General features: G+C 45.4%; 1 protein-coding gene and 1 pseudogene across 1 annotated transcript in view; both read right to left on the reverse strand.

Moving 5' to 3' along the window:
* The window catches only part of LOC140698319 (uncharacterized), a 198700-nt gene that overhangs the window by 169930 nt on the left and 4239 nt on the right, over positions 1–24531 (reverse strand). Inside the window, exons 3-4 of the mRNA XM_072968307.1 lie at positions 18421–18547; positions 1173–1339 (exon numbers count right to left, since the gene is read on the reverse strand). Of these exons, the coding sequence (XP_072824408.1) occupies positions 1173–1339; positions 18421–18547 (294 nt within the window). The remainder of the gene's footprint in view (positions 1–1172; positions 1340–18420; positions 18548–24531) is intronic.
* Positions 14038–15106, reverse strand: LOC102540664 (glutathione peroxidase 1 pseudogene; annotated as a pseudogene).

Genomic DNA, 24531 nt, shown 5'->3' on the forward strand with positions numbered 1-24531 from the left:
TGCTTAAAATAGACTTTGGCTTTGTAAATATTCCACATATGTTCGAACTGCTCCTTAAATGTGGCAAAGATCTCTATTTGATAAACCTCTAACTCAATCTCATTTTAAATATTTGTAAAATTTCCACTAGAACATGTAACAGCGACTGGTGGCAACAATAATCAAAATAGCAGCAAGGAAACTAGATAAAAACAGCAGACCACTAAGGCCACCCAAGTTGGGAAGCCAAACCACAGAAGAGCAGGAAGCTTGAGGGACAGAATCCTCTGGGAAAACCTTTGGCTTCCTCTTTACCAGAACAAAAATGTAGTCATGTGGCGGTTTATCTTATCATGAAATGGGTGCCCAGCCCAAAGACTGCAAGGGCAGGGGCTTTGCACGCCCTACCCCAGCAGCACCGCAGGGTACCACAAACAACCATCGGCATGTTGGAACTCATCATCCACGGTCTTCTAGATTCCCCAGACCTGCAATAACTTCACCAGTGACATCCCATTACTGGCACCAGAATAGTGAGGGCCTTATGAGGATGAACTTGAAATCTGAAATTCTCACAGCCTATGACTTGAGCAGGTCTCTTCCTGTGTGCTTAGCATTTCCTGTTTGAGCCATCACACCTTCTGTACAACAGATTGAAATGGACAGTTTAAGCCATTTCACCCATTCCTTGGCTTGGAGATGAGGCGAATTCCCTGCAGAACACTTCCCACTGCCACAACTAACAATAGCATCTTGTCTCCTAAGGCAGCCCCTCTAGCAAGAGACCAGGCCAGACTCCACCACACCCAGTAATGGGAACTTTGCTGACAAATGTTTCTCATCTGAACCCAGTCAGTTTATGGGGCCATGAATGTATTCCATATGTGCTCCATCTCTGAAATTGTGAGACCTCAGCCCCAACTCAAAATCATGTTACTACTATTGTTGTTGTTATTTGACATTTTTTTTTTTAACAAGTGCAAAGTGCAGCATAATCATTTCATTAGTATCTTATCATCTGGAGCCCAGTCCCTGTTCACTGCAGAGACCAGAAATAGAGGTGAGTTGGGGAAATATACTGGCATTGTTGTAGTCTTGCTGTTATTCCCCAACCCAACCCATCCACCCGTTCTTACCATCCAGAGGGAGACTTTGTTAATAGAGCTGACTTCGTGCAGAACAGTAACAGTTACCTGGTGCGGCAAAAGCAGAGACGGCGCTGATCCTTCTGAACAGGGTGGGGATCTGTAGTGCCTGCACCAGTGAGGAATGATGAGGGGAAGATGCTCCAGAGAACCCTTGTTCTCTTTCGTGGAGAATGTTTGTAAGGTGGGGAAAATGATGGTCTGTGAGTCCATGCCTGGTGGAAGAAGAGGATAATCAACTAGGTGATTTGTGGAGGGCAGTGGCCCACTGATGGCATTATCCCCAATTGTTTCTAAAATTCCAAGCAGGTACACCTTCCCCACTCCCACCCCTGCTCTAGCACACTCAGGTCAAGTTCTTAGGCCCACCAGTGTGCTCGCACATTTTCAATCATTCTGATGGTGACCTAAGCAAACAGGACATGGAAGGTGAGTTGTCTGTCTATAAAATGGTAAACGACGTCTGCCAGAGCTCAAAGAACTCCATACTTTGGGACGAGCCCTCCCCCGCACACACCTACGTCCACCATCCTTGCTCAGTGTGGCTCAAAATCAATGCTTCTTTGCAGACTGGTGTTCTAGAAGCATGCCTGGGGGTTGAGGGAGGGCGTGCACTGCTTAAATCAAATATTAGCAGCTGTCCTCGTGCACTAAAAAATGTGAACATATAGCCTTTTCTCAATTTGTAGGCATTTCTCCCATAAATTTTTGTTCCGCCCCTGGTGCCTGTTACCACTTGCCTGTTAGCCAGAGATAGCATAAGACAAAATAAATGAATGAGTAGAAGACTATTAATGAGAAAATTCAGAAGCAAACATTCACACATCCTTCAACAGTTTGTTTTCTCCTGGCCTGGGCTGCTTGTGTTTGTGGTTAAGACAATCACTTGTTTGCTGGGGAAATTGTTCCTTTCTCATTTGAGGGAATTCACTAGATGGTATTTCATGGCATTCTGAAAAAAAGTCCCCTGATTCTCAGGCCCCAGCCCCCTGCCTAGGCAGACTCCATAGCAAGGCAGTGTGGAAGGGGATTTTAAGTCAGGTGTGGTTCCCGCCCCTGGGGAATTTCTTGAACTCACCTGACCTCTCCAAGCTTCAGTTTCCACATGAGTAAAATGGAAAAATAGGAAGCACCCTACGGGGGAACATTCTGAGGTCTAAACATGATCACGTATGAGATGTGCCTGGTATGAGGTAGGCACTTGGTACAATCAGTGATTGCTATTTCCAGGACTAAAGGAGAATACATTTTAAACATACTTCGCTCAATTCCGCACCCTTCAAGGTGATCCACAAATGCCATTCCTCCTGATCACTTTCTGAATTTCAGCTTCCCAGGGGGCTGTTACTCCACAGCTTCTACGCCCTTGGACCTCCCTGAGCCCCATGAAGACGTGTCTGTCCCTGCTTTACACAACTTGGCTTTGAGGCTGTGTGTGAGCTCCTGTCCAGAGCCACCAGCTGACAACGCCACAAACAGCACCCAGAAAGCCCCAGGGGCCCAAGGTGCAGGTGAAAATAAAGCCAGAGAGAGAAAAGGTATCTGCACACCTACCACCAAAGGTATCCACACAGCTACCACCTCCTGCCGGGGGCCAAACCCCAATATTCCCCCAAAAGAGAGCCCAAAGCTCTCTCTTACAGCCCTCCCTGGCCCCAGGGTCACCCTCTCACAGCTTTCCCTGAACCAGGCCCAGGAATTTTAATCAAATGCAAAAAAAAAAAAAAAAAAGTAAATAGTTCTCCTTTAAACAAAGAACAAGTACTCTCCATCCAGAAAGAGCTAACCCCTTGGAGATGCACACACAGCCTGGTGCTTCATCACAAGGTGTTGATCAGTTGGCAGAAAAGCACAGGTAAGAAAGGCTCCTCTTGAAGACAGAAGAAAAGCTGGCTGGGCAAGAGTGCTGGCCCACAGCCCCCTCCCCAAAGAGGCTCCATTTTTGACTTCCTGAAGGTGAATCTAATTGTTTAAACAAGATTAAACAAGCATGGAATTTGAGAGGGAGAAGGAAGAAATTTAAAAAAGAAAAAAGGCAAGAGAATTTTTCTTCCCAAAAGACCCAAAACAAACAAACTGTAAGAACAGCTTCAGCTCTTAGTAGCTAAAAAAAAAAAAAAAAAAAAGATGAAGAAGAAGGAGAAGAAGAAGAAATCTTCCAGGATGAAAGTATCCAAGGGAAATTAGTTTCCTGGGGTCAACGTAATACAGAGAAATTACTAAGGAACAATGAACCTAGAGTCACCACATTTACTTTGCTTTAGGAAAAAGAAACACATAGAAAACTTTCCAGCCCTAATATATTTCTATTTAGAACACTGACATCAGCCACTATAACACAAGAAAACCATGTGCTTTGTTAGATCCCTGAGAGCCTCATAAAAGCCACACAGAAGGATTCAGGGTCAGATTCTTGATGCATACATTCATCAATTTAGTCATTCAACAAACATTCTGTGAACATCTACTCTGTGCCAGGTACCATGCTAGGCACTGAAGCTACAACCAGAACCCAGACAGCAATGGTGTCTTCCTTCAAGGAGCCTGAAGACTTGTGGGGCAGGAGCTTGTAAACCTGCCATATTAGATGTTGTGCAAACAGAGAGGAAACATGACTGGTTCTGCCCAAAGGGGTTCCTGAAGTAACAGACTCCCTCAGATGAGAGATGACATTTGCCTGGACCTTAAAGAAGGAGTACGAGCTCTTTAGGAAGAAGAGAATTAGAACCTTTTTAAGTGAAGCAGAGAGGTGTCCTTAGACATTGCATGTGCTGGGGACCTAGCTTGGGAGGAAAGGCAGCTGTGCCTAGCTTGCCAAAACTTTATTTACCATCCTTCAGAGCTCCAACTCTGCCCTGTGGATATTGGAGTTTCTCAGAAGGCAGAATGACATCATGAAGAGAACACTGGATCAGGAGCCAAGAACCAAGGAGTTTGCCATTCTTGGCTGTGTGACCTTGGGCCAGGGACTAACCTGCTCAGGGTCTCAGTTTCCTCTTCTGTCAAATGAGAGAACTGAGCTGAATGACTTTTTTATTCCACAAGAGGCGAGTGAAACAATCTGAAGATAGAAGCATGGTTTAGAAGCAGATTGTGAGGCTGTCCACTGGGGAAGCCCCCACCCAAGCTTGGGCTTTGGATAAACTTCATCTAACCATGCACATCCATACACGTGCATCCACGTGTACACACTCGGTCACACCCCTCCAATCTAGCCTCCATTTGCTCACAAAAAAGTGATAGGATTTAAATGCTTCTGGGACCCACAGTCCCTGTAGAATAAAGCTAAAGCTTTGTCCTCCGTGTGGAAGAGAAATACCTTCCTAACTCTGAGGTCTCATATCACAAACTTCATAACTAGACATTCAGGCTCCGGCCATGCCACCATCTCCCTTGCCCCAATTCCCCTAACATATCATGTGGCCTCATGTATCTGCTCTTTTGGCCCATGGGGTTTTGTCTGCCTGGAATGTCTCCCCTTGCTCACTTGGCAAACCCTTATTCACCCTTTAAAACTTGCACCAGAATGACCTCCCTTAGTAAAGCTTTCCCTCATCTCCCATCACCCCTCCTCCTGCATACTTCTACCCATGCCTGGAATACTGGAGAGGCCACTGACTGATGTGACTCTCCCCCAGAGAAGATGAACTCCTCCAGAACAGGACTGCGCCTCCGTGATCTTGTACCCCAGCCCCCAGCCTGGACCTGGACACAGACCGTCTGCAGCAGATATTTGCGGCACTGGCCACTGGCATTTTTATTAACTGTTCTGACTGTGTGCACGTTAATACAGGATGGCTCCTCGATGGTGTATTTGGGAACCAGGGTCTCCTAGAGCTAAATCAGCTGCCAAGAAAGAACCGTCCAGCATAGGCTGGAGGCTCATCACATCCTTGTATGCTCCCATCGCTTCATGAACTCCACGTCACACTGTGGGAGGACAGGTAAGAAGGTGGGCAACTTGCCCAGCAATGTCATTTGCGTGAAGTTCTAGACTCAGAATTGAAAAGAATCCTTGAAGCCACTACAAACTTCCACCAGGACAGAGCAGCTCTGCACAGCACCCCTGACCACTGCCCATCCAAATCCAGTGGGGCTCACCACCGCATGAGGGGGCCTGTCCTATTCTTGACTGGTTATTAGAAAATGCTTCCTCATTGAACTCACATGATCCCAGAGTTCTCGTGCTCTTGTCTCAGTAACATCTCATTCAGGTTAAATAGTCCAACAACCAAGAAAAGGTGAAGGTGCAATTCAAAAATGTCCTGGGATTTCTCAAAGATTATTAAAAGGCAATCAAATAATAAACCAGAGACAACTCCTCACAATCCTCTTTCCCCATATTTCTCTTTTGATCCCCTACTCAATGCAGAGATCCCCAAAACTCTTCCTCTTTTAACCATTCCCAATCAAGCCTACAAGCAGACTGCAATGTCCTTCCACAGGACCCCACCTCCACTTGCTCTCGGATTCTACTGCTATTGCGGATAATCTGAGTCTCTCTAGCTTTTTAAATTTTCTCTTGTTTTCTCCCTTACCCTACTCCCCAGATTCTGCAGTACAAAACAAGGCCCAGGACCTTCCTTGATATTGAAAACATATTTTTTTTATTCTTCTAGTAAATGTTGGTGGAAGCAGAAGCACCCACGTGACAGGAAGCTCTCACGCTTCCCCTACATCTCTTCCTCTCCGGTCTACACACCCCTCATTTCTTCATGTGACCCTCCAATGGCACGGTTCCCAGAACCTCCACCATTCTGGTCACCTCCTTTTGTTATTATCCTTGGATAATTCCTATTGTCTTTCAAAAGAGCTGCTCATAACTGAACACAATAATTCAAGTGTTGTTTCACAACACAGAGCACTACGGAACTTTCTATGAACAGGAAACCTTATTAATGAGGCCAAAGAACGCATACTTTTACAACATTTTCTACAAAAGTACAGCCCAGTTCAAAACTGGGCACACTTCCAGAGGTGGCTGACACAAGCTGTACATAAGGTGTGATGCAAGCGGCCTGCTGACAGATGTGCACCTTACCAGGCCAGCCGGGGCTGAGCCCTCACAGGCAGGCCACCGCCGTGTGGTGTGATGTGAGAGGCTCTGAGGGCAGCCCCACCCCTCCCACCAAAATACGCCCACCACCTGCACACGTAACATGTTACTCTAGGCATTAAGAGCAGTTCTTAAGATGCAATTGTGTCACTAGGAAGATGATATCCTTGAAACTTGTTATTAATTAGTGTCTTAGCTCAAGTTAAGATTTTCTGGCTCTTGCTAAAGGAAGTGAGGAAAGGTCTGGATTTGCCACAGTGGGAGGCTGTGTACGTCCAGCGGGAGCATAAGGAGAGGGAAAGGTAATGAGACAGATGAAGGACAGAAGCCTGGTAAGGGAACAGCCCAGCGCACTCAGTCCGGTGCGGAGTGCAGCTCCCAGTGTGACGAGGTCTGAGCCGGAGCCCTATTCGCTCAGCCTCCAGTGAAGCACACGGCGAGGGTGCCCTCTAGCGGCAGGAACAAGCGCTCGCCGCCCCTTACGTCTGCGTAGCGCAGCATGGATTTCAAGGTCCCGTTAAGTCACTCATTCAACAAATATTGGCTAATTTCCCACTCCGTGCTAAACACCACGATGGACACTAGGGAGGCGTGTGAGTAAGCCATGGTCGCTCTCTCAGGAAGGTTTCAACTTGGTTGAAGAAGTCCCACGAGTCGTGGTGGATGTATGTCTGGGACCGTGGGCATACAGGGGCAGAAGTGGTGGGTCAGGAGGGTCTTCCCAAAAGAGATGGCCCTGGAGCTGAGACGTTTGCCAGACAGGTAAGTGGGAGACAGGTCTTCTAGACAGAATAGCACAAACGGGAAGTGTTCCTGTCCCACCTGGGAGAAAGAGAGAAGGCGGGAGCATGGCCAGAGAGGAAGCTGGAGAGAGGTAAACCGGGTCAGATCATAGAGGGTTTGGCCGTCATCCTGAAGGAGACAGAAGCCAGAGGCATAAATCAGTTTTACAGACTTAAAAGGATTTCTCTGGCCAAGGGAGCAGAAGCTGAACTGCAAGCAAAAAAAAAAAAAAAAAAAAAAAAGAGGGTCTAAATTAAGGATCAAGATGGCAAAGAGGAAGAAATGTGAAGGCAAAAGGGTCTATACACCTGGGTGACAGGTTGAGTGTGGGGGGAAAGGAAACAGAGGAGTCCAGACTAATTCCCAGCCCCAGGCTTGGGAGGCTGGCCTGATGGCAGTCATCCATCAAACCAGAAACTAAGAGAAGGAGTGGTGAGTTCAATTCCGAGCATGTAGAATCAGATGTTCCTGCAGGACAACAAGAGGAAATTCTAGGAGGTAACTGTTAGTTGAATGTTTAGTCTGGAGCTCTGGGAACTAACTGGGGGGTTCAGAACAATCTATGGCACTAGAAAGGAAAATGTCTCTTAAGGTTAGCAGTCAACATGGAGAGAGAAAAAAAGCGCAGGACGCCCTTTGGGAAAGCTAATTTGTACGGGGCAGGCAGAAGACGAGCTGCCCACTGAGGGACTAAGAGGAAAGACTAAAGTGGAAGGACCAGAAAAGAACTCCAGAAGGGGGTGGCCAACATCCTCCAATGGGTGCCACGACTACGACTTTTGCAGTGAGTTGAGGAGTATATGGAGCTGGGAGGATTGTGGTCTTACAGACACTCAGCTCTACGGCCTTTTCAGTTTGGATTCTGAAAATATCAGTCTTTCCTTTCCTTCTACGACTCAGCATCCAGGACTGCCCAGGTAAAAAAATTGAGGGATGCAAACCCTTGGTTTAATAATACCCCTCACAGGACTGTGATAAGAATTCAATAAAATCATTTCTGTAGAGCACCTAGAAAATTGCCCAGCACATAGCAGGCACTCAAAGCTAGCTCCCTCCCTCACTGTGACAACATAACCAGGAAAGTAAATCTAACAGGATACAGACCCACATTAGGTTAGCTGCTGTCCAAGCTGACTGGCTTATGGCTCCCACCACTGAACTGGGTGCCCGAGAGTAGGCTCAGGGCAGGTGGACACAATCTCCACCAAGTGGGCATTGTGGTCAGGTGGCTCACATGTCCAGCGAGGGGTCAGAAATTGGATCCTGAGATTTAGACACATTACTGACCTCAATGACCCATCACAACTGTGGTATGAGGTAGGAATTATCATTATTCCCTGTTTACAGATAAGGACATTGGATTTATAAAGATTACATAATTCTCCCAATGCCACGCATTCTTTCTCAGGAAACAGGGTCTGTTTTTAAACTACATCATCTCCGATGTCCTTGCTGAAGATTTAGGAGGACGGGAGAGGAACAGGCACACCCACACCCATTAACTGTGCTGGACGGCAGCCAGTCTGAGCCGAAGCCCAATTTCCCCTCAGCTCTGTGGCTCGCTCACTACCTCATCTTTATGAGGCTCCTCTCACTGCTCAGGGCCTTGGTTTCTCCATCCAGAAGGGGGATGAAATAGTCCTGTGCCTTCCACCTCCCTCCAGGGAGTGGCCGTGATGAGATCATGTCTGATTGTTGGCCTGGGCAGAGGGAAGCCCTGTCCTCCTCCTCACTTCAAGGGGACGTGCACATTCAGAAGTCATACCAGATCGCTCCCTCCCGAAGCCTAGACCACATGGGAACTTGGGGGTTTCAACAATGGTTCTCCACCATGAGCAGCAAGTAAACGAAAGCCCAGTTCCAACCATAAACCTTCAAAGGAAAGGGGCCAGGCCAACCAGCCAAGTCTCAGTAAATTCTGGTTAGGTCTGCACATTACCCTGTGGATCTCAGGACCTGAGTTCTTTACTCTGCCTTCACCCCTAACTTTATCCCTTCCCTTGATTTTAGTCTGGCTCCAAGTCCAAGTCCTGAATTCAAACACATGAGCTGGGACATCTTTATTGGATATAGTATAAAGAAATCTCTTTACGGGGTTCCTCTGAAACATCTTACACCTACAGCTTATCAACCTCCTATATTCTTCATCTCATCCGCCTCCTCCTTTCCTTTCTCCCACCCTCACTGTCTGTCCCTTGCCCTCCTCCTATGCTACCATACACACACACACGCACAGGCACATGCACACACACCTCTAGCCACACCAAGCTGTCGAAAGGACTGATCCACTGTGAGGCTATCTCAGCAGCTCAGCCACAGAAGTGACACTCCTGTACCTGGAATGTTCCCTGGCCACCTCTTCACTGAACCCAGCCCTTCCTCCAGTCTACTTGCTCCTGAAAACCTACTTCCTCTGGAAGGTCTTCTTAGATTAATCACTTAAGAGCAGTTTCCCCTGCTCCACCCTGCCTCAATCAGTATCTTACAGCTGTTTCCACAAGCTACTTTCTCACCTCAGTTATTTACTCATCGCTTTTTCTAATGTCTCAACTGCACTTAACCTTTATGTGTAGCTGATGTTTATTTTCTGCTGGAAAGTTATGTAGCTTTCTGATGCCTTCCCATGGTCATGTGTATGTCCATGCTTCTGTGTCAGCATGCAGGGAGGGTGAGTTCTCTGTGCAGAATCAGATAGGGATAATAGGGAATCTGTGAAGATGAAAACAACGATGATCACATTCAACAATTATTTACTGAGTTCCTCCTATCTGCTCATCAGTGTGCTAATTTTGCTAGAGTTGGGGTGTGAGAGAGCCATTAAAAACAATAAAGCATAGTCCTTGCAAGAAGAAAATAATATCAATTCCTCACTTAACACCATAAATCAGGGTTTTTAAAGGTTTCTCAAACATTGGCATTTGATCCCTGTCCCTTTAAGATAGCCTGGTGGGAGACTGCTGTTCCCACTTTCCAGTTCAGAGATGTTCCTGGCTTGCCAAAGGTCGCACAGCACAAAGATGCCAAGGCAAGGACTCCTGACCCTGGATCCAGGCTTCAAGGAAGCAAAGGCAACAATAAACCTCCAACACAAACACAAACCTTTAAGGGCAATAAACAAATTCTAAGTGATGGGTACCAAAAGGCTATGTAGAGATGACACATGTTAAAGGCATTTGAAGAATTACAATGAGGAAGAGCTGGCCACAGTGGAGGGTCTCAGGGCGGACAAGATAAATATTGGCTAGAGATGTCCTCTGGGGACAGCACTGAGTTGCTGCCCTTCTGGCCACATGTCCTCTGCTCTGGGACAGAATCACGCTGCCCACGTCGGACACAGAGAACAGCATTAGTATTCTCCAATAAATCATTTTTATGGGCACAAGCGTTGGGAAATAGTTTGAGTTTAAATGACATCTACATCCTGAAGAAAACTAAAATTAGCAGTTTATACTGCCATGACCCATGAGTTCTTTCAACTGGACTACCCAGGATAGGAGGCTCTGCTTCCCTGGTTGATCAGCCCACAGCCCTGCCGCTCCACACTCACAGAACTTCCATATCGCAACCAAGCCTGCAAATCCATCTAAAGTAAGATACACGCAGGTACACATAGATGTATGTGTGTGCATGTGCACACCACCATTCCACCAATCCTCATTCTCCAGGTCTCTAGGAAGTCAGTTAGGCTAGTAACAGCTTTTGTTTGCATGTACCCAAGACTGACCAATGCTTCCTCTGGTCATGGGGGCTTCTTGGCAGTGTCCAGGGACCCAGGGAAGCCACACAGGCTGGCATCGGGGCAAACACAGCACCTGGAGGTTGGTTCTGGATCTGCAGCAGCCCTGGGCCCTCAACAGCAGAGTCTGTACATCTTCCATTAACTTTATGCGATTTGACTTCCTTCTGGGACCTCTTCTCGTTTCTCACTGCTGAGTGGGTGGCACTCTGATTCCCCAAACTCTCCATAGCTTTTCCTCACCTCACAGCGCCTGCTCAGCAGAGCACATGCTCCTCTCCAGGGCTGGTTCACAGGTGTCCCCCCACCGGCTGCACTCCCCTCCCGTGCCGTGAGCTTCAGCTCCCATGGTGATCTCACTCTCTGTGTTTTCTGGTTCAGAACAGTTAGAGAGCAATCTCACTTGGCCTAGCTCAACGTTTCAAACAACCAAGTCACTGGGTGGGCCCATGGGTTAGTTGCACTTAGGGCAGATGCCCTGATGGATCAGGGGCCGGCCTGGTGCACAACTGAAAGCTTTGTGTCTGTTCATACTCACCAGCCTTTCCCTCCACAGGTGGCCCGAGGCCAGGTCCTCTGTACTTCACACCTGGGACTCCACTGTAGCTTCTCAGCTGAATCCCTGCTTCCCACACTGAGCCAGGATTTGAGCCTGGATTTGCCAGGTATATTGTTCTTTAGATTATTCTCTGATGCTTCCATGTGAATATTTCCATGGTCCAGTTGACTCATCAACAGACTGCAAAACCCTCAAGGCCAGGGAGGATCTCACCTTTCCCCTGTGTGACAGGGCACTGAGTGGAACATGCCAGGCGGGCCAGAGGCATGAATGAACGAACACATTCATTAATTTAGGGAGAAAAGAAGACTGACTGGTTGAGTATCACTGTCTAAAACAGTTAGCCTGCAGATCCCTGGACAAATGGCCACGTCCCTCTGCACTGTTCTGGCCACGGGGCCCACTGCTCTGCCTCCTCAGGGCCTTTGGGTGCAGGCAACTGAGCCCTCAACTACCCAGACACCCAGGCCTGGAGGGTCCAAGGAAAAGGCTTCCTTGTCTTTTAGATTATGCTGCTGAGAGCCCACATGGAATATGAGCCATCTAATTTGGTTACTGGGATTTAAGCCAAGTCTAGGAAAAGGAGAGTCAGGAGCACATTAAGAAAAGAATGTCTAGGGACAGTTTGGAGGGAGGCGAGGAGAGGGCCATCCTGAGAGTCTTCAGCACTCAGTCCACAGCTGGGCCTGTGTTCTGGGCCAGGTCCTGTTACTACCCGAGCTGTGTGTCCCCAGACAGTCTCTCATCAGTTCTGGCCATTCACCTTCCTACCTCCCAGGGTTACCGTGAAAGTCAAATGCAATCATAAATGCAAGACAGGTGTCATTAGCATCATCATCATCATCACGAGGCAGGTAACTATGCCCGGTGTGGCTTGGAGTCCCGTGGGGCTCTGCCGTCTATAACAGACACACTCACCCAGACAAACACGTCGGAAACACAGACAGTGGGGAGAAATCAAAACAAGATGCAAACACTCATGTGTGTATATATCATGTATCAAATGAAGCAAAGGAGTTGTTTATTTTAAAATACAGGATTGTTTATAGTGTGGAGCCCGAGCCGTAAGCACACAATTGACTTGAAATGAAGAGGACGGGATGACAGTAAGCCACCATCCGAGTTCCAGGTACTCTCCGTACATTGTTTCATTTCTTCTTCACAGCAGCCTTGATACTATTATCTTCTTTTTTCGCAGAGAATTAAATCAAGTGTGTATGAGACTTGGGACTTGAACTCCAAAGCTGATCCTTGTCCACTCCAACTGGCTTCCCCCAGAACCTCAGGTTAGGAAGCACAGAAGTTGTCCAGGCCAACCACCCTTCAGAGCAGTCATGAAGACCACAGCTGGCTTCTCTGCTGGTGGGCAGCATAGACCGTGCTTGGACATCTGGGACCATCAGAAAGGTGGCTGTCCTCTAGTGCTGCAGAGGGACCACATTTGCTCCCTTGACACCCTTGTAGAAAGGGAAACACATCTGTACCCAGAGAAACCTGAACAACCTGATTTTCACAATAGTCATCCAAATACCAGACAGTGTGTTCTGTTTTATGAATGTCCCTGCATTTTAAAGAACAGAACACCAGGAACATCAATGCTAAAACAAAAGGCACATGGGAAAGGACTAGTGACCCAGAGCTGCAGGACCTAACTGTCTCATGAACAGCCAAAGGAAGGCTGGTGGCTTGTGAATCAGTCTCCATGTCAGGGCCTTGGTGGGACAGAGCCACCCACACTCACAAACTGGGCTTCTAGGCCTTTTCAAAGATCCTAGAGCCCAATCCCCTGCTCATCTCCCCCTGAAATCAGGGGTCCCAGGGTGGGAATGGGAGCCTAGTGGTGAGGAATGGGAGTCCAAGAGGATGGTGGAAGAGCCAGACAAAGGAGCTAGTAAGGGGCAACTGGTGGCGCTTCAATCCAGGGCGAAGGACTCTCTCAGTCCAGATGTAGCCGTGTGTGTGTGTGTGTGTGTGTCTGTGTCTGTGTGTGTGTGTGTGTTCCTGCTGTTTATAATCAGCAAATCCATTTTTGTGGAGCTGGCTTATTTTTGCTCAATGGACCAATACCTTGGGCTTTTCAAACATGTAGAAAACAATAACAGTTTTAATAATGGGTGACTTCACCCCAGCTTCCCCTGAGAAGATGTTTGGAACCCACAGAAGACGGGAAGATAGGAAACAAGTGGGGGCCCATTCAGGACCAAGCTGCAGGATAGCCGTCTTCTCCAAGAACCTGGCAGGCCCACTCAGGCCCCCAGCCTGCTCCTCTCCAGTGACCCAGGCAGAGGAACTTTCCATCAAGGCAGGGCCTGACTCAACCTCTCCCAGGCAAACCAGACACCAGCCACCAAACTGCCAGCACAAGAGTTTCCATAATGAGACGCTTCCAGGAAAGCCCCATAAAACCTTTACTGTAAATTCAATAAACTGGATTTCAAACATGGTGGCTGGGCTGGGGAAGACTGGAGCCACACTGCTACCCTCCACCCTCTCTGCCATCTGCGCACCCACAGAAGCAGGCATTCCAGCCCAGACAGAAACGCAGCCCCACCCTCATCCTCATGCCAGTCCTCCCATTCCCAAGTAGCTTCTACATGCTCTCCCTATACCACCAGCGTCCTGGACCAGCTTGAGTCTTGTCAACAGAACCTCCAGACATGAGCCTAGCCACTCACGGGGTGTGAAAAATAAGTCCTCCAAGGCTCTTGAGCATCCCAGGGGCTTCAAGGAACTCAGCTCCTTGACATTTGTTGGAGCCTCTCACCTGCTTTTTTGTGCCCCATACCATCAGGACATCATGGACATCAGGCGTTCCCTCCATGCAGGTTTAGAGGAAACACCTTCATGGGTAAAATCCCCAGAGGGCAGTGCTGTGATTGCCAAGCGGCAGGGATAGGAGGGGCATCTTAGGTAGAGCTGGGCCCCTGGGACAGCAGGGCTTCGATGTCAGGCTCAATGTCGATGGTCAGAAAGCGGCGGCTGTACCTGCGCACAGGCACACCATCTGGGCCCACCAGGAACTTCTCGAAGTTCCAGGAGACATCGTTGCGGCATACTGGAGACCAGGTGATGAACTTGGGGTCGGTCATGAGGACAGTGGCGTCGTCACTGGGAGTGGGCAGGGCCTCACGAAGAAAGGCGAAGAGCTGATGCGCCTTTGAGCCGTTCACGTCACATTTCTCAAAGAGCATGAAGTTGGGCTCGAACCCGCCTCCTGGTCGGACATACTTGAGGCAGTTCAGGATCTCCTTGTTCTTCGCGTTCTCCTGATACCCAAACTGGTTGCACGGGAAGCCCAGCACGACCAGGCCCCGGGGCCCGAGGCGCCGCTGCAGCTCATTCAGCTGGGTGTAGTCCCGGACCGTCGTGCCTCAGAGCGACGCCACATTCTCAATGAGCAGCACCTTGCCCAGCAGGGAGCCCAGGCTCACCGGCGGGGCGCGCAGAGAAGGCGTATACCGTGCGCGGGGCCGCCGCCGCTAGCGCAGCCGCGGAACGCTGAGCCACGCACATGGCGTGGGTTTGGAGAAATAAAGGAGAGCCAAGGACTAGAAAAGCCGAATGGCTGCAGGAGCTCAAAGAGAAAGGCCCTGAGCTGCTGAAACCGCCGCCAGCGAACCCAGAGCCCTTGGACCTGGCCTCCAAGCTCAGGGAGGCGGAGGAGACGCAGAACAGCCTACAGGCCGAGTGTGACCAGTACCGCACCATCCTGGCCGAGATGGAGGGCATGCTCAAGGACCTGCAGAAGAGCGTGGAGGAGAAGGAGCAGGTGTGGAAGGCCCGGGTGAGCGCCACGGAGGAGGAGCTCCAGAAGTCACGGGTCACAGTGAAACATCTTGAAGAGATTGTCGAGAAGCTGAAAGGAGAACTCGAAAGTTCAGATCAGGTGAAGGAGCGCACCTCACACCTAGAGGCCGAGCTGGAGAAGCACATGGCGGCCGCCAGCGCCGAGTGCCAGAGCTACGCCCAGGAGGTGGCGGGGTTGAGGCAACTTCTATTAGAATCTCAGTCTCAACTGGACGCAGCCAAGAGTGAAGCCCAGAAACAAAGCAGTAAGCTTGCCCTGGTCAGGCAGCAGTTGAGTGAGATGAAGAGCCACATAGAGGATGGTGATGTAGCCAGGTGGCACCAGCCATCTAAGACCATGAAAAGGAAATATACCACCCTAACATTCAATCTAGATCCAGAAGACATCTGACTCAGGGTAATGGAGTCACAGCATTTCCCCTTGTCCTGGTCAAAAACCTCAGCCCCTCACCCTGATCCTCAGCCAAATGCCTTACACCCCACCCTCAAAACTAAGACACTGGATTTCCTATATACATGACTTTCTCCCACACCTTTCACTCTCTTACCCAAACTGTAGCCTCACTCTGCCCTCTCAGGGCTGAGCCATGCCAGGGGTCAAAAATGCTTGCAAAGCATCTGGCTTAGGCAACGCAACCTGGGCTCTGTGTTGAGATGCAGAGACAAAAGCAGGCCTTGGGCTTCCAGGCTCTGTGCTCGGCCCACTTCACCGGGGCAAGGTGGGGATCAGGAAGGTCATGGCAGAGAGTCTGTCCTGGGAACCATGGCTGAGTGGACTGGGAAGAAGGTGATGGCTTCACTGGCAGGGCCTAGGAAGTTTGTGTTTGATCAGAAAGCAGAGAAAGCACCTCAAAACATCAGAATGGGAAGGGACTTAGACTCAGACTTTATCCAACTCCTCACTTACGTTGTGCAGATGAAGCAATGGAGGTACCGAGGGGTGAACGGACCTGCCCAAGAGCACACATGCTTTCTTTCACACAATCAGCAAGCCAACTATAGGCCAGGCACAGTGTTGCTGGAGGTCAGCCTCCCGACTCCCAAGCACTCACTCCCCAGCACTTCTTGCTTCTGAGATAACGACAGCAGGGACCCACGGAGCACGGAAGGCATAAGGCTGTGAGGCATGCTGTGGTCTAGTGTGAGGACACTGGATTCACAGAAGACTGAGGTCTACGTGGCCCCAGGTAGAAACCTCCCTGAACCTTGGTCTCTTCTTTTGGACAGTATGTCCAGTAATATCTGTATCTACACCTCACTTCCTCATTTGCTGTAAGTGTCAAATGAGATCACATATAAAACTGTGAATCACTATACAAGGTAGGAAGTGTGAAAGAGATAAGAGAGTTAGGTTAGAACTAGGAGGCTTCGCAACCCCAGCATCCCCGAGGAAATAGACACACGAGCACCTGGCTGATACCCCACAGGCCAGGTGTCCTGCCTCGCCCACTCACTGAACCACTGCTCTGAGGCAGCTTCTTAGGAGTGATTCACATCCCTGGCCCCTTTCTAGATCAGGCAGAAAGTGAAAGGCAAACTGTGCATTTCTCCTCCTCTGGGTGATAGGGTTTCACATTCCTTCCTGCCTCTTCGCAGCAGGACCACAGAATCTTCTCTGCAAGCCCGTCTAGAAGACTTCCCGCCCCCACTCTGTGCAGACACTTGGGCCGTGGATATTTTCCACATTTTTTAAACTACTTTTTTGGGAAACTATTTTCCTCCAGCCCTGGACCAAAGACAAACCAGTCAGAGCTTGCAGCTGTGAGTCCAGAGGGCAGCCAGGCATTTGCCTGAAGGCTTGCAGGGCACCAGCACTGCCTGTACTTTTCCATGAATGGAGCAGGGTCAGCTTCCCAAGGAACGCTGCCTGGTGGCCCGGCATCCTGGGGATTTTCCCATTTGGCTTTGGGGAAGTTGCTACAACCTGATTCCTTCCAGCTGTGGCTGAGGAACTGATGAGTGTAAGGATTCAGATTTCCATCCCTGATTTTTAAACAGAAGGTGGTCCTGATTCCCCTAAACCAGCTTCCTCTCCATGATGGATCTGAATGGTAATTCTTCCGCCTGGGTTTCTGGCATTTCCCTAACTGCCCTTCAAGTACCTACTCATTATTTGCACGTCTTAAATGCCCCAGGCTTCAGAGCTGATTGGCCTCACCAATTACCTGTACTCATACCTCAGCCCAGTCCAATCCTAGGGTGAGATGGAGAGTGAACTTCTGCCACCAACAAAACAGAGTGATGATAAGTGGATTTGGAGGGGACGTCAGCTATATGGAGAAATGGCTAAACACATGGAATTTGGGCTCTGCCATACTCGAAGTTCAACTGGCTCTGCCACTTTCAAGTTTCTGTTATTTCCTTGAGTTTTTTTCCTCACCAGTGAAAGAGCTAACATGACTTGTCTCAGAGGACTGGAAGTAGGATTAATTTAAATGATACATATTTTAAAAGTACTTATTACTGTGCCTGATACAAATTGATATCTTGTAATGATGAACAAGCGAGGCAGGGTGATGGGACCTACCCATCTTCTCCTGCCAGAATTATGATCCAGTGAAAGAAGATGAGGACAAGGCAGACACAGGGAACAGCACAGAAGGACAATCTCTCCATTTTATGAGTTGCACAAGATAGCTGGGTTTTTGTGGCTGAGGCCTGCCAGGGAAGAAGAGGTGCTGGCTCTAGCCTGGCCCTTGGAGAACTCAGAGAAACTGGAGTCTTCAGCGAGCTCACATGTGGTTCAAAAGCAGCCTTCCAATGTGACAAGCTGAACCGCATGCCCCAGATATGACCTATTTTCCTGCTGGGCTGATCCCCCTGCAACACAATGGGCTTCTTTCCATTCCGCACCCCACTCCTCAGCTTCTGCCACCAGCCCCACCAATATCCGTTTCTTCCTGCAAAACCTTGGAACAAAACTATCACTTGACACTACATATTTCTTAAGTTCTGGTTGGCAGAACAGTATGTATAGGATGATCATTCTAGTAATGCTAAAATATAAATATCAATGATTAGAAAACTATATGCCAAGGCAACTATATTCCAAGGTTGACAGTGATGACCTAATGTCTGCAAGGGGTGGAATTAGAGGTCATTTTTATTTTCAACTTCATGCTTTTCTGTGTTTTCCAAATGAACAATTTTAGGTTTTATAAAAAGAAAATAATTTTTTTAAGAAAACTAAGTTTATCACTGGCTTTTTTACATGTCCATTAAATCATGCACTCTCCTTCTTAAATCTTTTTGATAGCTTCTCATGCACATAGAACAAAATTCAAACTCCTTTTCCATGGCCTACAAGGCTAGACATGACCCAGATCCTCCACATGGCTCCAGCCCCATCTCCTACCGTTCTTGTCCTCATCCACCAGCTCCAGCCTTGACAGCCTCCTCCTGGGTGAGAATGCAGCTTCACCACTTATTAGCTGTGTGATCTCAGGAAGCTTACTTAACCTCTCGTTCCTTGGTTTCCAATTCTGAAACAACAACAAAAAAGGGCATACTAACAGTATCAGTATCTGTACTTTATTTTGTTTTATTGTCAAATAATGTTTCATTGTGTGGATATATCTCATCCACTTGTCAGCTGATGGGCTTTTGGGTTGTTCCCACTTTTGGGGCTATTATGAATAGTGCTACTATGAACATTCGCATAAAAGTTTTTGTGTGGACACATATTTTCAGTTTTCTTGGATATACACCCAGAATGGAACTGCTTGGTCATATGGTAACTCTATGTTTAACTTTTTGAGGAACTGCCAAACTGTTTCCCAAAGTGGCTGCACCATTTTACAGTCCTGCTAACAAATGTTTGAGCGTTCCAGTTTCTGCACATCCTCACGAACACTTGCTTTGTCTGTCATTTTATAAAGCCATTCTAGTGGGCATGAAATGCTGTTTCATTGTACTTGGATTTACATTTCCCTAACGACTAATGATTTTGAACATCTTTCGTGTGGCTTGTGTCCACTGGCATATATTCTTGGGAGAAATACGTATTCAAATCCTTGGACCATTTTCTTGCCTAACTGCTCCGGCTAGAGCCTCCAGTACCATATTAAATAGAAGTGGAAAGAGTGGATAGCATTGTTTTCCCCTGATCTTAGGGGGATGCTTTCAGTCTTTTACTATTAAGTTTCACATTAGTCATCAGTTTTTCAGCATGAAAGGGTATCCAATTTTGTCAAATGTTTTTCTGCTTTTATTAAGATGATCGTGAGATCTTTAGCCTTTGTCAGTTAATATGGTGTACTACAGTGATTAATTTTCACATGTTGAATCAACCTTGAATTCCTGAGATAAATCCTACTTGGTCATGGTATGTAACCCTTTTTATATGTTTCTGGGTTTGGTTTGCTAGTGTTTTGTTGAGGATATTGATATCTATATTCATAAAGGATACTGGCCTGTAGTTTTTCTGGTGATGTCTTTGTCTGATTTTTAAATCGGGCCTTATAGTCTGAGTTAGGTGGTATTCTTTTCTATTCCATTATTTTTAATAGTTTGTGAAGTAGAGGTATTAATTCTTTTTTAAATATGTAGTACAGTTCACCAGTTAAGCCATATGGGCCTGGGTTCTTCTTTGTGAGATGTTTTTAAACTACTAAGTCGATCTCTTTACTCGTTATAGGTCTATTCAGATTTTCTATTCATTCTTGAGTCAATTTCAGCAGTTAGTGCCCTTCTAAGATTTTCCATTTCATCCAAGTTATCTAATTTGTTGACATACAGTCATTCACAGTATTTCCTTTTAACTCTTTCTATTTCTGTAAGGTCAGTAGTGATGTCTCCTCTTTCATTCCTGATTTTAGAAACTTGAGTGTTCTTAATCTCCCTTAGTTATTGATCTTTTCAAACAACCAACTTTTGGTTTCATTGATCTTCTCTGTTGTTCTTCTACTCCCTACTTCATTTACTTCCACTATAGTATTTATTATTTCCTTCTTTCTGCTAGCTTTGGGTTTAGACTGCTCTTCTTTTCCTAGTTTCTTTAGATGTAAGGTTATGTTACTGATTTGAGATCTTAATTATTTTTTAAGTGTTTACAGCTAGAATGTCCCTTTAATCTTTAGGTTGTTTTACAGTCTGTCCCATGGGCCCTTGAGAAAGATGTGTATTCTGCTCTTATTAGGTGAAGTGTTCTACTGATGTGTTAGATCAAGCTGGTTTGTAATCTTGTGCAAGTCTTCTTTTTCCTTGTCACTCTTCTGCCCAATTGTTCTATCCATTATTGAAAATACAGTATTAAAGTCTCCAACTATTATTGTTACCTTTCTCCCTTTAATTTTTTCAGTTTTTCTTCATGTAGGTACATATATATTTATAATTTTTCTTCTTGCTGGATTGATTCCTTTATCATTATAAAACGCCTTTATTTATCTCTAACAATAATTTTTGTCTGAAAGCCTATTTCAGCACAGCTATTCCAGCTTTCTTTTGCTTACTGTTTACATGGTATATCTTTTTTCAGACTTTTACTGTCAACTTATTTATGTTATTGAATCCAAAGTTTGTTTCTTATAGACAGTATTTGGATCATGCTTTTTATCTATCTGCCAATCTCTGCCTTATGATAAAAGTATTTAATACATTTACATTTAATGTATTAAACTACTAAACATAAACTACTACTAAAATAGAATTTACACTTGCCATTTTGCTATTTGTTTTCTATATGTCTTATGTTTTTGGTCCTCTATTACTGCATCACTGCCTTCTTTATGTCAAATAGATATCTTCTAGTGTACCATTTTAATTCCCTGTTGTTTCCTTTAATTTTTATAGTTATTTTCTTAATGGTTGCCTTGAGGATTATAATTAACATCTTAACTAAAACAATCTCACTTGGTTAATACCAACTTAATCTTAATTCTATAAATTTTTGCTGTAATATAATTTTATCCACTTCCTGCATCATTTGTGTTCTTATTGTCATAGAAGTTATATCTTTATACATTGTAAATCCATCAACACAATTTTATAATAATTGCTTTATGCATTTTCTTTTAAATAAGATAGGAAAAGGAAAGAGTTGCAAACAAAAATATATTTATACTGCCTTTTACATTTACCTATATAGTTACCTTTACAGTGCTCTTTATTCCTTTATGTAGATTCAAGTTATTGCTGTGTATCCTTTTATTTTAGCCTGAAGTACTCCCTTCAGTATTTTCTGTAGGGAAGTTCTCCTAGTAATTTTTTCATAAATTTTTTGTTTCTCTTAGAATGCCATAATTTCTCCTTCATTTTGGAAGGACAGTTTTGCTGTCCTTCCAAATATAAAATTCTTGGTTGATACTCTTTCAGTACTTTGGTGCATCATCACACTGCCTTCCAGCCTCCATGGTTTCTGATGTAAAGTCAGCTGTTAATCTTATTGAGGAACACTTGTATATGATAAGTTGTTTTTCTCTTACTTATTTTAATAAGTCTTTGACTTTGACTTTCAATAGTTTGACTATGACATGTGTAGATATCTTTGAATTTATCCTACCTGGAGTTTGTTGAGTATCTTGGATGGAGCCCTCTACACACTCTCATTCCTCAGGTTTTTCTTTCAAGATTTTTAGTCAGCCTCTTGCCTCAAGTGGTACTGCCCCAAGTGGCTTCAAGTAGTTCAATGTTAAACAATTGCACCTGATTGTTTTTGATAAATACCCAAGGGACAGAGCTTTCCTTGCTGAGGGAACTGAGTCAGGCAAACCAAAATAAGCCCTGTAAATGGGACATTTCCAGGAAACTTCCAGATTGATCAAGTAATAACAATTCTCTGTTCATGGAGATGGGGCTTCTCAGGGCACTCCAAACCCATTCTGCCCCCTTCAGTGATTGCTAGGCTGCTGGTTTTCACAGGTACCATGGTTTCAAGGCTGCTGGTTTCCAGGCTACCACAGAGCTGGGGAGAGTGAATGGGACTAGAGCAAGTTAAAACACTACAAAGCTTGCTATTCTTACCAAGATGGCTTCTTTAAATAAACACTCTTCTAATTGTTAAAGTCTTCTGTTAATTTCCATAATTCTGAAAAACTGATTATGGCATTTCCCCACAATGTTCTAGCTACTTTTATAGAGAAATTAATTTTTAGAGGTCCTTACTCCATCATTCCAAAATGCTTCCACCCTTATAAGGATTTGAAGGACATGTCTTGAAGATTATCTTTATTTATTTTTTTAATTTTTAAAATTGAAGTATAGTCAGTTTATAATTCTTTTTATTTAAAAGTAGAGCTTCTTAACATTATAAAGGGTTGTTTCACAGCAGCTTCATTGGGAGCCTAATGTAGAGAAGACCTTCTCTCAAACATCATTGTGGGTATGGCTTTTGATTAGTGGAGTGTATTATAAACTGATACATAAAAGACCACAAAGGGTTTATTTAAGGCTTTTAAAAGATTATACCAGTTTCAATTGAGAGAGACAGACATTTCAAAGTGAAGAGGTCTTTTAACACCCAAACTTTTACAAGCAGAAAGTAGGCCTGGAACTCAGCTGAAAACATGAACTGTTTTACATGTAAAAAGAAGAGTGACTCAGAAGGTAAGATTAAAATCCCAAGATCCCAGAAGGGAGACCCAAGAGACAAAGACAACAATTCCCAGAGAACAGAATTGAGTCCTAATTATGGAACAAACTTGCAATATGTGCTCAAATATATTTCAGAATTACTGTGGACCAGTGACTGCTATATTCCTCTTATTTTCCTCTTTACGAACCAAAGAGTGTAGAGCTTACGCCTAACCTACCATTATATGTTGGCTATGTGGGGAGCAGAAAACATCTCTTTGTTTACAGTTCTTCATATTAAAAAGAATATATTCAAACTGATCCTTAAGGACCACACTTAACTAGCCTCATTCATATTTGAACCTGATTTAAATGATGAGATTCTGGATTTCAAGCTGATGCCATAATGGGATAAGCCTTGGATGTCTAGGGGAAGGAGATGAGTACATTCTGCAAAAAAAAAAAAAAAAAAAAAAAGGGCGGGAGGGGGATGGTGAACTGTTGTGGCCAGAGGGTGGACTGTGGTAAACTGTAATTTTCAAAGATAGTCATAATAATATTTCACATCCCCACATGCTTTCCTTACAATGTTATTTTGATATTCTTCCCATTGAGTGATGGTGTCCATGTCCCTTCCCCTTGAACCTAGGTGGACCTTTTGGACCTTTGTGTCTGCCTCTATCAATATAGATGAGACAGAAGTAACACTGTAATTTTCAAGGTTAAATCATAAAAAGTCCATGCACTGCTGCCTTCCACTTCAGGGGTACACACTCTTGGAACTCAGCCACCATGTTGTTAGAAAGTCTAAACTATCCCACATGGAGAGGCCACGTGTAGGTTTACTGTCCACCAGCCCAGTTCAGATCCCAGCCAACAGCCAGAATCAACCACAAACCATGTAAACTCCTGACATCTCCAGATAATCCTAGGTCCCAGCTGTTGAGTCATCCTCTATCTTCAAGTCTTCCCAGCTGAGTCCCCAGATGTTGTGAAAGAGAGATAAGCCATTCTTTCTACAACCTGTCCAAATTTCTGATCCACAGAAACCATGAAAGATAATAAAACAATTCTCATTGTTTTAAGTCACTAAGTATGGGGATGATTTGTTTTACAGCAATAGACAACTGGAACTTATACCTTGACAATATCATTTAAAACCCCATGCGTGGACATTTGAGTTACCTAATTTTTTTGCTACTGTGAACATTGCTGCTATGAACATTCTTGTAGACTTTCCCTCCACACATCTAAAAGAGTGTCTCTTGGGTATATACTTAGCTGTTCAAATTTACAGAATAATGTCAAACTGTTTTTCAAAGAGGTTGTACTAAGTTACATTCCATCAACAAGGTAAAAGTAATCCTGTTGATCTCTTACCTAAGGGCTCTTACACTGGTTATCCCCTCTGCCTAGAATTCTTTTCCCCTAGACATTCAGCAATTCACTCCCTCATGCTTTTCAAATCTTTCTCAAATGTTACTTTCTCAATGAGGTATACCCTGACTTACTCCATTTAAATTGAAATTTATCCCACTATCCCCAACATCGTTCTCAACTGACTTCACCTTTTTCTATATCTCCCTTTCTAGCATACTATATAACCAGCTAATCATTACACTTATTGCTTCTTGTCCATCTCCTCCCAGAATAATGTAAGCCACCACAAGAACTGGCATTTTTGTCTTTTTGTTCACTGCTATGTCCTGAGCACCTAAAAGCATACCTAGTGAAAAGTAGGGCTGGATGAGTTTTCACTGAATAAATGAATGAATGTCTACATTTTTTCCAATGCCCTATATTAACGGACTTTGTAATTTTTGCCAATTAAACAGATAAATGTTAACTCAATGTTGTCCTAATTTATTTTTCCTTGATAACTCATGAGACTGAATTCCTCTCCATGACATTTCATAGCCATATAAATTTCTTTTTCCATGAAACCCCTGTTCATGTC

The sequence above is a fragment of the Vicugna pacos genome, chromosome 9, assembly GCF_048564905.1.
Source record: "Vicugna pacos chromosome 9, VicPac4, whole genome shotgun sequence".
Lineage (NCBI taxonomy): Eukaryota > Metazoa > Chordata > Mammalia > Artiodactyla > Camelidae > Vicugna > Vicugna pacos.